Genomic DNA, 13330 nt, shown 5'->3' with positions numbered 1-13330 from the left:
GCGATGTTACTGTGTTGTCATTGTCGATGATGATTACTTGGATAAATAATATGACTGGCCTAATTAGATAACACCCTGAAAGAAAGCGCGCGCTAAAGGCTAAACTTCTATTTAGATATCGAGAGCTAATACTATTATTGTTTTCGTACCGATCTTACTAAATTTCCGTTTTTTAAAAAACGTTTTGCAATTATTTTTCTACATATTAAAAGTAGCATTAAACTTTCAGCTTTTCCGGGGCAAAATTGCGCGCAGATAGAATCGTTACTTGAAACTTGCAGCCGTTATCACGCGCTCATCCAGTTGAATGAATAACTTTCAATTTTTGTAAGTCGCACAACGGTCAATTTCCTTTCCTTCGTGTTTTTGGAAATTAAATTATCTAGTATTTTTTTTTAAATCTTCCTTAAAAGATCGGAGAAAAAACAAAACACAAACCGCGGTGATAAACATGGAACCAAAACGCATGTTAAACACCGCGGTTTGTGTTTTGTTTCTTCTAAAGCTACGATGGCCAAGGAAAAAGAGTTTTTAAGATCGGAGAAACGAAAAAACTTTGCCTTTGTGTTGACGACTTTCAGCTTCTGCACGCTTACATGTATGCGTGATACTGCACGATGGCTCAGCCAATCAGTTATCAGCATTTGCATTGGTATACGAGTAGAATTCTACTTAAAACTCGGAGGAAACGTTGACAATGGTTGACATTACGTAACTAATAAACTGAATCGACGTAAGTCACAGAGAATCCATGCCAATACGTCCACGTTCTTCGTAAAGATATAGCCATCGAAAATTAATAATTCATCAAGTTTAAACAAAGGAAATCATGATTTCGACGGCGTTTAGATGTATGATCTCAATGATTAGCACAGATTTTAACGATTCTATTTCTCCGTTTTCTCCTTAGTTTCGATTGAGAAGATAAATCAAACACTCATGGCAGTGTTTGCAGTGTTTGTTCACATTTCCAAACACCTCGAAGTTCTTCAAAAATACCCCGCTGTGCGTCGTATTTTCAACTCTCTTCTCGGGGTTAGGAAATGCAGCCAAACACGGTCTTTCGTGTTTGATATATTACACAGTGCCCATTGTCGGTTAAGTCAATTCGATATTCCATCACCACGCAAAAGTAAATGAAAAGTAACTTTCTATTTGGACACTTGAAAGATTGAACTTTAACATTTTTATTATTGCGTTAATTTACTGCGTTAATTTACATCAGTATTAAAAACTGAAATAAATTCACCCAATTGCTATTAACCTAAAATATATGCTGGTTTTATAATTATGAAACACGAATGTAGCAGAGTGCTTTGAAGTTATAACTAGCATGTGACAATTGCAAAGATTTCGAAGTTAGCACGAAGAACACATGAAAGGTTCTTAACGGTTGCCGATGGCTATCCTGCCTGGTTAACGGGGCTCTAGTGCAGCTTGGAGGGCCAGTCACCCACCAAGTGAATAGACGAGATTACAGAAACCATAGGAAGCAGGCACAAAATCAGTCTTGGGTCGAGAGAACGTCTCCTCGGAGACTCGTATGACGCACCGTGGTAAAAGCCGAAAGCACGCTACGAGGTCGACTCCACTCCTTACCCCCAAGACAACAACTTATGCTCGGCACTTGGAACGTTAGAACTATGTACGGGGCAGGAAAGGCTGCAAAGATCGCTGCCGAAAATATGGACTTAGCTGGTTTTATAAATTATGAAACACGAATGTAGCAGAGTGCTTTAAGTTGTAACTAGTGTGTGACAACTGCAATGATTTCAAAGTTAGCGCGAAGAACACAAAGGTTCTTCACGTCTGCCGACGGTCATCCCAGGCACTCCGAAAATGATCTAGACTCCACGGTCAGATTTGCGCAAGCTTCCAGCAATCCATAACCTGATTGGTTGATCATTATTGTCTATTTCCTAGCTTTAGCATTTTAAAGGATCGAATTGTATTTGGTTTTTGATTGTGATTATATTTGTCGAAATTTTTTACAGATGTTTAAGGGGAACGACGACTCCAAATCAACGTCCAAACAAGAATTACCGGTCCCTGTAGAAGCCAGATACGTTCGTATTTATCCAACGCAGTATGCAGGATGGATATGTTTGAGAGCTGAGTTGTATGGAAAAGGTACATATTGTACAAAGGCCGCGTAATACTGGCAATATTTTCTTTCAACTTGTCGTGCAACAATGTTGCATTGCAAGTGGGAACTCATAGTGTTGTTGCGCGCATGATCATCCGTGTTGCAAGCAGCGGAAACATGACGGTAGCGCTAAGTAGACATGAGTTTAACTTTGTGCAAATTGCAACATGGTTGGTAATACATACAACGAGGTTTTTCAAACTATAAAAAGAGGAAAGACGATGTTGCCCGCATTACTTCGTCTTAATTACCGTTCACGTTTTCTTGTGGTACATTAGCAGAATGTTTTGCATTATTGTAGATGCTATCGTTTCAACATATTGTGCAGGTCTTTTGTGTGCACTTCCTTTCCCACTTCATTAGAAAACTGAAGATACACTGTCAAAAACTTTTGAAATCATTTTTGCATGCATTGTGCACTTTGCTTTCCTTTCGTATCTGGAAGATGGTGACTTCAAGCAAGAGATTATCAAGGTAATCTCTTGCTTCAAGATAATAGTTCGCTAAGACAGAGAAACAAGAAGAAATTATTATAAGCAACGTTTTAGAGTAAAATAAATACGGTGGCTCACCTTTGGTTCTCACCAGAATGATACTAATAATGTGTGCTTATTTGTTTACAGAAAGAACCCAAGCACCATTTCCAAAAGGTAAGATGAAAAAAACAAAACAATATTAGTAATAATAATTAAGGACCGTTTCTCAAGATCGGAACGATTGCCCGGCTTGGGTTCGCATGTGATCTATATCGCGACATTATACAGTACGTGTCTAAGTACAGTCGAGCCCCGATTAAACGGCCACCCTCGGCCAGGAAATGAGAGGTGGACGCTTAATAGGGGTTGGAGTACCTTAAATATTTTTCACCATCGGGTTGATTGGTTACTGAGCGCTGAGTCACATCAAGACAATCATGATAAACGTATGTTTGAATGTTTTTATCACTCGTAACCTATTTGAATTTCTTGCTTTCTTTTAGTTTTCTTCTTGTCTGTTATGGAATGCTCAGTTAGGTTTATGCTAGTTTTCTTTTGTTTCATACAGCCACAGGGGAAACAACTGCAGTACCAAATGAAGAAACAACAGCTGTTCCACCAGGTAAAGGGGCGAATAACGTAGGCCGGGTCCCAAGGCAAGAGACGACACTTATAAGTTATTATAAAAGCTGACCAGATATCGTTTTCACCAAGGTTAACAACTAACTATGATCATTTATTCGCCGCGAGCTCTTTAACAAAAGACTGTGCTCCTACAGAGATATATACCATAACTTCAAAGCAAATGGTTTGTGTAATAAATTTGACGCTATTTTTGTGTTTGTTCCTTTTCGCTACAGGGGAAAGTACTGCAGCACCAGGTGAAAGTACTGCTGCACCAGGTGAAGAAACAGCAGCTGTTCCACCAGGTAATACTGCAAATAACATGGAGAAGAAGAGGAGAAGATTATTAAATTCAAACTCTCTGTTATTGAATTTCTAGCTTTCTTATTGGTTTGCTGCTTGTCTGTTATGAAATGCTTAATTAGGATTACGCTATTTTTTTGTTTCATGCAGCCACAGAGGAAACAACTGCAGCACCAGGTGAAGAAACAACAGCTGTCCCAACAGGTAAGGCTCGAAACAACATGGAGAAGGAGAGGAAAAGATTATTTATTTCAAACTATCTATCATTAAATTTAATGCTTTATTTTTAGCTTTCTTCTTGTCTGTTATGGAATACTCACTTAGGTTTGTGCTAGTTCTTGTTTTCTTTTGTTGCATGTAGCCACAGAGGAAAGCTCTGCAGCACCAAATGAAGAAACAACAGCTGTTCCACCAGGTAAGACTTAAATAACATGAAGCAGGAGAAAACAAAATCAGCATCAGTGATTCGTCCGGGGGAGGGTAGTTCTGAAAAGAACTGTTGTTGGTGACTGAAGTGAGTTTCGACAAATGAAGATGACTACCGCTCAGGTTGTCTAAACGTCAGTCACCAACAACAGTTTTCTTTAGTAGAACTAACCTCACCCGGACGATCACACAAGAGGACCCACTGATACTCCTGGGTTCAAACCATTTACAGTAAGAGTGATATTACGCACAAAATTTCAATAATCATAGATTAACTGTGCTGATATTATGACGTAATGTAGCTTTATGTATAACCACAAAAAACATGCGCCTTTGCTTGATGTCATATTTTCCAATTATCTGATAGGAAGAGAAATTATGGAAACAAATGCTTGATAATCATTAATAACATTAAATTTGCGACCATCATCAATAACCTGACTGATATTTGTTATCTCGGTTGTTTTGTGTAGCGACCGAGGAAAGTACTGCGGCGCCGAATGAAGAAACAACAGCTGTTGCGCCGGGTAAGAAACTAAATAGCATGCAGTATAAGAAGACACAGTACTTTTTAGTGATGATAACAGTTGCATATTTTGCTTTTAGCAAAATAAAAATAGGCATCATGCAGGCATGGGCTCGTCTGTACTTTTAACTGTAATACTCCCGCCGAATGGAATTTTCAGTAGATCCACGTTAGTTTTCTTTTTCATCGTTTAGCTACAGAAGAAACCGTCGGCGCAGTAACTGGAGAAACAACAGCTGCTCCACCAGGTAAGAAAAACTTCAGCAATAACATGAAGCAAGAGAAAGAGAGAGAGACGATACTTCCCAGTTATTCTAATGGGCGAATTGCGTTTTTTCACAAATCAACGAAGATATTGTTTGCTGGCATAAGCTAGCTTTGATTTTTAAGTTAAATACACCGTGACACTGATTTTAATCACTCGTAAGCCAATGGAATGTTTATAAAATCCACGAAAGTTTTATCTTGTTCTAACAAGAGACGATCAAGGTAAGGTACCTTGATCTCTCGTTTCTAAGTAGCTACAAAGGAAAGCATTGCAGCACCAACCGTATAGGGTTCTTTGTACTTAACTACGAACCTTCAGTAGAATTCATCACGACATTTTATCAGACATTTTTGTAAAAATGAATGGTTTAATAGGATATGATTAAGGTTGTTTTCTTTTTGTCCTGTATAGCTACGGAGGAAACCACTGGTGCAGCACAAATTAAAGAAACAACAGCTGTCCCACCAGGTAAGACTCCAAATGACATGAAGCAGGAAAAAGGTGATTCTTCTCAGTGATGTTAATAAATTGAATTGACTTTCTGTTATTTGATTTCTAGTGTTACGATGTTTGTTCTTATTTATCTGTCATAAAATGTTCAGTAAGGTTTAAGTTTATTGCTTTTGTTCTATGAACAACAGAAGAAAGCACTGCAGCACCAGGTGAAGAAACAACAGCAGCTCCACCAGGTAAGACTACAAACAACATAGAGTGGAGAAAAAGACTATCATTCAGTATTATTCAATAATAAATATTTGGGGAGCAGGGATGGCGCATTGGTGAGAGCACTCGCCTCTCACGAATGGGGCCTGGGTTCGATTCCGGCCCGGTGTTATATGTGGGTTGAGTTTGTGGTTGGTTCTCTCCTTGCTCCGAGGGTTTTTCAGCGAGTTCTCCGGTTTTCCTCCCTCCACAAAAACCAACGTCTCCAAATTTACAATTCGACCAGGACAGAGAACCCGCATGAAAACCAGATATTTTAAATATAATCATAGCGTAGAAAACCAAGCTACATAGAGTGGTTTTCAATAGGTCACATTCGATATATTAATATTCTAACATGGCTCCGAGGCTTTCGGGCCAAAATTGCAAATTTTTCAAGTTTCTTTTGTCTCTCTATTCCCAAAAGAGACTTGGATACAAACAACACCAAATATAGAAGTTTGTCCTGAAAGCATCGGAGCCATGTTAGAATATTGATATATCGAACATGGCCTGTTGAGTGCTCATAGTAATCAAGCCGTTTTGATTACCTTAATTTCGCGTTTGGTTTTATCACAGTTTGAAAGTCTATTTGTAAGTAATTGGTTTGGTGCTAGTTTTACGTTCTGGTTTTACGCTCTAAGAGTAAACGTTTTTAGCTGCTAATTTGAAAACCATGTAAGCTCAGATAACACAGCGAAGGAGAAGAAAAGATTATCATATTCAAAATATCTGTTACTAAAACATTGATTTTCTAGCTCGCTTATTAGTTTTCTTCTTATCTGTTTTGAAATGTTCAGTTAGGTTCATGCCAGTGTTTTTTGTTTCACGTAGCCACAGAGGAAACAACTGCAGCACCAAGTGAAGAAACAACAGCTGTTCCACCAGGTAAGACTACGAACAACATGGAGAAGGAAAAGAGACAGCATTTGTTAGTTATGAGTACAGCCGAACGTTTTCTCATTAAAGATAATCATCATACGCCGGATTAAGCTCGTTTGCATTTTTAAACTGAAAGTTTTGAGTTACCTATATCACGGCTATTTGTGATGGCCATTTATAAATGGATTGCCCATTACAGTTCGCTGAAGCTTTCTTTCGTTTCTACAGGGGAAAGCACCGCTGCACCAAGTGAAGAAACAACAGCTGTTCCACCAGGTAAGGCTACAAACGCAATATGGAGAAACAGATGAAAGATCATTAAATTCAAACTATTGTCATCACATTCTAGCTTTCTTTTTACTTTTCTTCTTGTCTGTTATGGAATGTTCAGTTAAGTTTATGCTAGTCTTTTTTGTTTCATGCAGCCACAGAGGAAAGTACTGCAACACCAGGTGAAGAAACAACAGCTGTTCCACCAGGTAAGATTCCAGATAACATAGAGTGGGAGAATGGATAATCAGTATCTGTAATATTGTCAAATTTGAGCTGTTTGTTATTGATTTTCTGATTTGTCATTGATTATCCTGTTATATTTTCTGTAATGTCCAACGAGGTTCACGTTAGTCATTTTTGCTTCGTTTAGGTCCCGAGGAAATAACTGCAGCACCAACTGAAGAAAAAATAACTGCTGCATCAGGTAAGACTCCAGATAACATGAAGCAGGAGAAGACTGAGATAATCATCTATGATAATAGTTAATGAATTTCTAGCTTTCTTATTGGTTTTCGTATAACCAAAACTAATTTGCGTTAGATTGCTAATACAACAATGTAACTCTCGCATCCTCTGTATCCTTTCTTGCTTGGCATTGAGTCTATCTTCGAGTGTCTGCATGTTACCTTGGATCACTAGTGCTGCTATTTCAACTTGGGGTCTAACTCTTATGCATCAAGCTTCTTTATCAAAATCTCCTCCGGACAATGCCCTGGGTATTAGGCACTTCTTGTATCTTTTAAGGGGCACTCGAAAAAAAATAATAAAAGAATTGGTATCCTTTAGGAGTCAAATAAAGCTCGAACCAAACCGGATGGGTATGTTTTAGGGGTTTAATTCCAATTTTTGGACGTGCATCCCGATCTTTTCATATGTGAGTACCCCAACCCCTCCCATTGCTGGGAACGATCAAGGTTGGCATGGGTTATCATAAATTTAAGATTGAAAGGTTCTCTGGCCAATATTTAGATTTTTTTGAATTGTTTACTAGCTCCGCCATGTGAGCCTGTTGGTGCCTCGTTTGGAGGTCCTTTGCCGGATTCCAGCTTCTCGGCTTCATCTGACGCTGGAGATAATTATGCCGCATCGAACGGTCGACTTAATGGCCCGAAGGCATGGTGTGCGAAAAATGAATCCCTGGATTATTTAGAGATCCAGCTGCCCACTGAAATGGAAATTTGTGCGATTGCCACACAAGGATTGCGCGAGTTAGTGAATAAAAAAGTGTGGTATGGTACAGTATGGTTTGACTTGGATTCCTGGGTGACATCTTATGACGTTTTCATTTCCAAGAATGGTGATGACTGGTCTAAAATTGTGAGTATCTCTTTTACGCATTTTTATTAAATATATATTAGTTATGCAACGTTTTTGAGTGGTATACCGTGAAATATCCCGCGGGTCAATTATATTTTCTCAGTACACCACAGCCTTTAAGTGACAAGTGTAATTTCTCTTGGTATACCACGAGTATCGATTATTGTGCATTGAAGGTACTCGGCCAAGCTGCCTGCAACACTGACTAGGCTCTAGAAAACATGAAGCCAAACCATAAAATGGCTTTGGTTCCTGTTGAACTGTCGACACCATCTAATGTGCATTCATAGCTGTTGTTCTTTGTGGAAGATCAAAATTGGAACTTGTGGAAAAATTTAGCGGACATTTAATCATATGGTTCCCTCTTTATACAAATCCTTCCTCTCCAGGTTCCTTGGCACTGATAAGAGCGCGTTCGCATAGAGTTGTGTGACTGTTACACGAAACCAAAGGGACCTGCTCTGCGCTTCACTGGCTCTGTTGTCATGAAGCTCTCTAGAACCTCAAATTCCATTTGATCTTGTTAGCACGAAGCTCTATTGTTTTAGGGCTAGGGTCCATTGTTACTATTGTTTGTATATCATTTTCTCAGCCAATCCTGTGAGACGTTCCGAAGAGCTTCGTGGCGACCCCACTGCCTAACAGATAGCATTGAGCGATAACAAAATACAAACTTAACATATTGGACAATATGATCATCATTCTTACTGATAACTTTTTTCTTACTGATAACTGTTTTAGGGTTTAGAGGGCAACGTCAATCCAGAGACAGTGTCGAAACAGCGCCTACCAAACCCTGTTGTCGGACGGTTTATTCGTATTTATCCAATGGATAGCGTGGAAAAACCTTGCATGAGGGTAGAAATATATGGTATGGACTTGAAGTATTCCAATAACTTTGACTGATAAACTAAGCTAATGTACAGACTTAGTAATTGAACACTGAGAGGCAGCTGAAGGAAAATTACATTTGATAGACTGCATTGAGTATTTTTAAAATGAAACACTTAGTTAATTGTAGTCTTAAAATACCATTCTGAGTTGCCGCAAAAACCATTATTCAGATTTCAATATGTGGGCTGGAACAAGAAATCAGTTTGGAAGATATTATTCTTCGTGTTTCACCGAAAAACGGCTTCTTAAATTGCTCTCTATTCTAGAAGATGGCTTCCGAAAATGACTCTAAACAGTTTTTGTTTCTTTTTGTGAGTGTCTTTTAATAAGTTAAGTATTTATCTGTCTGGTTTATGCTTTTCCCTAAGTAAGTGTACGTTATTATGGAAAGAAGTTGTTCCCAATAGGAGGGGCTCCCTCCCTGAGAGCTAGGTGAGTCAGACATTTACAAAGTGTCTAACATGAAAGAAATCTAACTAAGCTCTTTCTCCCCCAGGAGGTCACCCCATCTTAGACGCCCTCCATCGAGTGAACCTTGTGATTTCTCATTTAAACATGTACAGTTCGCTGCTATAGTATGTTAACGTTCTCTCACTCGGTTGGCTCGGCATGGAAGCGTGACCCTCCCGCCTACAGGACGTTTCTTTACTGGTAGACTGATCTTAACTTTAAAATATTTTTTATGTTTTAGCGATTCCAAAACTTCCTCATCCAACAGGTGAGAGTTCATGCATCGTGGCCTACTTCTAAGCAACTGTAATGATTACAGTCAAACCTGTATATAACGGTCACCCTTGGGAGATGGCCAGGTGACCGTCATATACAGGGTGACCGCTGTAAACAGGTTTGCTTTAAACTCCCCTGGAAGTTATTAAATAGCATTTTTATGTGCAAATAACCACTCAGTTTGCATTTTATTGGCAATAACGAGTAACAGCAACGAAATAAACACGATAAAAAAGGCTCATAAAATGTCCGTGGTGTACTTTTAGGGAGGTGCAGTAAAAGTCTACTGAAAGCTAATGAACAAAGTTTTCAAGTGGAAAATCACTCAACTTACATTTATTGACAACAATTTGAGACAGATAATTACAGTACAGTGTTATAATCAGGGAACTATAACGAAAGTGAAAACAGTGTGGTACAGTTGTGTTGTTACAGTTACAGTAACTATTGTTTGAAAGCGACGACACTTAAATGTTATCTGCCGCATGCATTTGTCGGACGTAGGCAATGACATGTATCAGTAGTTATGTTCAGTACTAATATTTGTATTTTTGTGACACCTCTGCCTTGGTGGCTGCTATTTAACGAGCTTATGAATAAAGCTTGTCATTATTCGTTAATCATAACCCAATTTCGTGACCGTTATATACAGGTTAAAGATAATGAAATTGTGGATTCAGGAAGTCTAAAGGGTGACCGCGTTCGTTATAAACAGGTGACCGCTATATGCAGGTCAACTTAACAGTAAATACAAGGGACGATTTTTGGGAAGTTGTTCAGTGACCGTTATACACAGGGTGACCGCTATATATAGGGCCGTTATATACAGGTTTGACTGTATTTTGTTTTTCTTTTGTGCAATGTCGCTACAGGAGAAACCACAGCAGCACCAGGTGAAGAAACAACAGCTGTTCCACCAGGTAAGACACCAAATTACATGGAGCAGGAGAGGAACAGATTACTCAATTCAAATTGTCCGTTACTATCCGTTATTGGATTTCTTCTTTTATTAGTTATTTCTTCCTGTTTCCGGTTATTGAAGGGTCAAAAAGGTTTATGCTACTCCTTTTTGTTTCATGTAGCCACAGAGGAAAGTACTGCAGCACCAGGTGAAAAAACAACAGCTCTTCCATCAGGTAAGACTCCAAATAGCATGGAAAAGGAGAAGAAAAGATAATTTAATAGACCATATTCGTATTCCCGGAACTCGACTGGAACTAGCTTGCAATTGAGGCTCACACGGGGGAATATCATTAAAAAGAGAAAAATGTCATTTGCTTTCGAAAAGACTCCACGCAGTAGCCTCGGTTGCAAGCTAGTGCCAGTCCGATACCGAGAATACGAACATGGCCTGCTCAGACTATCTGTTATTTATACTTTCCTTACTGGTTTTAAAATTGTCTGTTATGGAATGTTCAATTAGGTTTACCATTGTCATTTGTTTCATTTAGGTAAAGAGGAAAGCACTGCAGGACCAGGTGAAGAAACAACAGCTGTTCCACCAGGTAAGACAACAAATAACATCGAGCAGGAGAAGAAAGGATTATTAAATTCAAACCATGTTTTCGGAATTTCTAGCTCTCGTCTTAATTTTCTTGTTGTCGGTTATGAAATGTTCAGTTAGGTTTATGCTATTCTTTTTTGTTCCGTGTAGCTACAGAGGAGAGCACTGTAGCACCAGGTGAAGAAACCACAGCTGTTCCACCAGGTAAGACTACAAACAACATGGAGAGGAGGAGAAAAGATTATTAAATTTAAACTATCTGTCAATAGATTTCTTGCTTTGTTGTTTGTGTTCTTCTTGTCTGTTATGGAATGCTCGGTTAGGTTTATGCTAGTCTTTTTTTTTCCGTGTAGCCACAGAGGAAAGCACTGCGGAACCAAGCAAAGAAACAACAGCTGTTCCACCAGGTAAGACTACAAACCAATATTTAATTAGACAACTTCATATTAAGAATGAAAAAGATTGGCTGATTGGCGTTTTATACCCCACATGCTAAGGCAACCCGACAACGTAATGATTGATTAGTCTTGGGATGAACTAGCATTCCACCCGAGGGTAGCAATACTCCTGGCACCTTCCTGCCACCGTAACTATACATTGAAGACAGACGAGGGCTGCCAATCTTAGCGCAGCGATTTGAATATACAAATGATTCTCATCATTTAATGACTACCTTGCGAGTTATAAACACATAAGATTCTTAGCAAAGCTGGCAGTGATGATTTAATCAATGTTTTGAGACATCTCCCGTTTCCTAATCTTCTCCACTGGCAAGCTTAACAGAAAACAGGTTGTTCAAACTGCAAGCTGCTTTGTTCTCAGTCTCCGTTTTTAGTAATTTCGCTTCCATTGCATTACCTGTTAAAAACGTTTCAGAGTAATCTGAGGACAGTCTTGATTTGTAATGCCGGAAATGGACAAACTTTGCTGCGAGGTAGAAAGTGAGGAAACTTTAGCATTTTGCTGCACCAAGTCTACTTATTCAAGAACATAAGTTTCCACTGAACTACTAAAAGCACAATGTGTACTTATTTAGCAGCAAGCAAAAAAGAAGCGACTATAAATTCTATAAAAATGACTAATAAAACTCTTCTAACGTTCCAGCCACTGAAGGTGAACTGCCTACAACAGAACAAGAAGCTGTTACTCCCTCTTCCCGTGTGACCCCACCGGCACCTACAACAGAAGTCAAAACAAAAGGCCTGGACATAGGAATATTGATTGACAGCTCCTTTGGTTTAACCCCTGCCGAATTCGAGCGCCTGAAACAATTCATATCACAACTGGTCGTTTCGATCAATATGCATTTCACAGACGTCCATTTTGGAATCATCGTTTATAGTGATCTACCCGACCTTGTTATGACCCTACAGAATGTGGATCGACTGGACGTTGGATCGGTCATCGACGGGGTGAAATATATCCCTGGGGAACACGGTAGCGATCGATCAAAACGATCGATTGAATATGGAGGACACCGTACTGATCTCGCCATGTTGTACGCCTCAAGGAAGCTGTTCTGTCCCGAGGGATGCAAGGACCGCCTTGAGGAGGAAAATGTAATGATTGTGTTTAGCTCCGAGAACACTGATGTCGAATCAATACCGTACAGCTTTGTAACGCCTATAATGAAGGTAAGCAGGCCAACATATGCCTCACAATTAAGTAAAATAAATAAATAATACAAATTACAATATTTAGAGAGGAAGCCACACCTCCCTAGCTGGTTTTCATGCGAGTCCTCTATCCTGGTCGAATTGAAATTTGGAGTTGCTGCTTTTTGTGGAGCGAGGAAAACCGGAGGACCCAGAGAAAAACCCTCGGAGCAAGGAGAGATCCAACAACAAACTCAATCCACATATGGCACCGGGCCGGAATCGAACCCAGTCCACATTGGTGGAAGGCGAGCGCTCTTACCACTGAGCCATCCCTGTTCCCCATCGATGTAAAACGATAGTCAGACACGAAAGAGCCTATTTCAATATTATGACTGAAAAAAATTATTCTTCTATCCAATGCTGTTAGCAAAACTTCGACAGAGTGTTGGTGTGAAATGAACCCATATTACAAATAAAAGGGAAAATTACAAGAAACCCCAGTTGGTAGAAGGCTGGGCAGTTGACAAATTATTTATTTATTTATTTATTTATTTGTTTATTTATTTAGTTATTATTTATTTATTTATTCGTGACTTCCAAGAGCAACTCCAGTTGGTGGGGGATGGGACCTCCAGACTTCATATGCAGTCGGGAAAACCACTCGG

General features: G+C 39.3%; 1 protein-coding gene across 1 annotated transcript in view; it reads left to right on the top strand.

The window, feature by feature from the left end:
* LOC110044425 (uncharacterized) overlaps positions 1-13330 on the top strand; it is a 30197-nt gene that overhangs the window by 14916 nt on the left and 1951 nt on the right. Inside the window, exons 30-52 of the mRNA XM_089277562.1 lie at positions 1995-2130; positions 2770-2796; positions 3191-3244; positions 3483-3551; positions 3700-3753; positions 3911-3964; positions 4449-4502; positions 4696-4749; positions 5181-5237; positions 5411-5458; positions 6306-6359; positions 6582-6629; positions 6779-6832; positions 6997-7050; positions 7618-7943; positions 8685-8814; positions 9529-9555; positions 10436-10483; positions 10646-10699; positions 11015-11068; positions 11218-11271; positions 11421-11474; positions 12172-12701. Of these exons, the coding sequence (XP_089133688.1) occupies positions 1995-2130; positions 2770-2796; positions 3191-3244; positions 3483-3551; positions 3700-3753; positions 3911-3964; positions 4449-4502; positions 4696-4749; positions 5181-5237; positions 5411-5458; positions 6306-6359; positions 6582-6629; positions 6779-6832; positions 6997-7050; positions 7618-7943; positions 8685-8814; positions 9529-9555; positions 10436-10483; positions 10646-10699; positions 11015-11068; positions 11218-11271; positions 11421-11474; positions 12172-12701 (2094 nt within the window). The remainder of the gene's footprint in view (positions 1-1994; positions 2131-2769; positions 2797-3190; positions 3245-3482; positions 3552-3699; positions 3754-3910; positions 3965-4448; positions 4503-4695; positions 4750-5180; positions 5238-5410; positions 5459-6305; positions 6360-6581; positions 6630-6778; positions 6833-6996; positions 7051-7617; positions 7944-8684; positions 8815-9528; positions 9556-10435; positions 10484-10645; positions 10700-11014; positions 11069-11217; positions 11272-11420; positions 11475-12171; positions 12702-13330) is intronic.

The sequence above is a fragment of the Orbicella faveolata genome, unplaced genomic scaffold (genome assembly GCF_042242905.1).
Source record: "Orbicella faveolata isolate gen_17 unplaced genomic scaffold, um_ofav_v1 contig_12, whole genome shotgun sequence".
Lineage (NCBI taxonomy): Eukaryota > Metazoa > Cnidaria > Anthozoa > Scleractinia > Merulinidae > Orbicella > Orbicella faveolata.
Note: the sequence above shows the minus strand (reverse complement) of the source record. Positions and strands in the feature narration are given on the sequence as shown.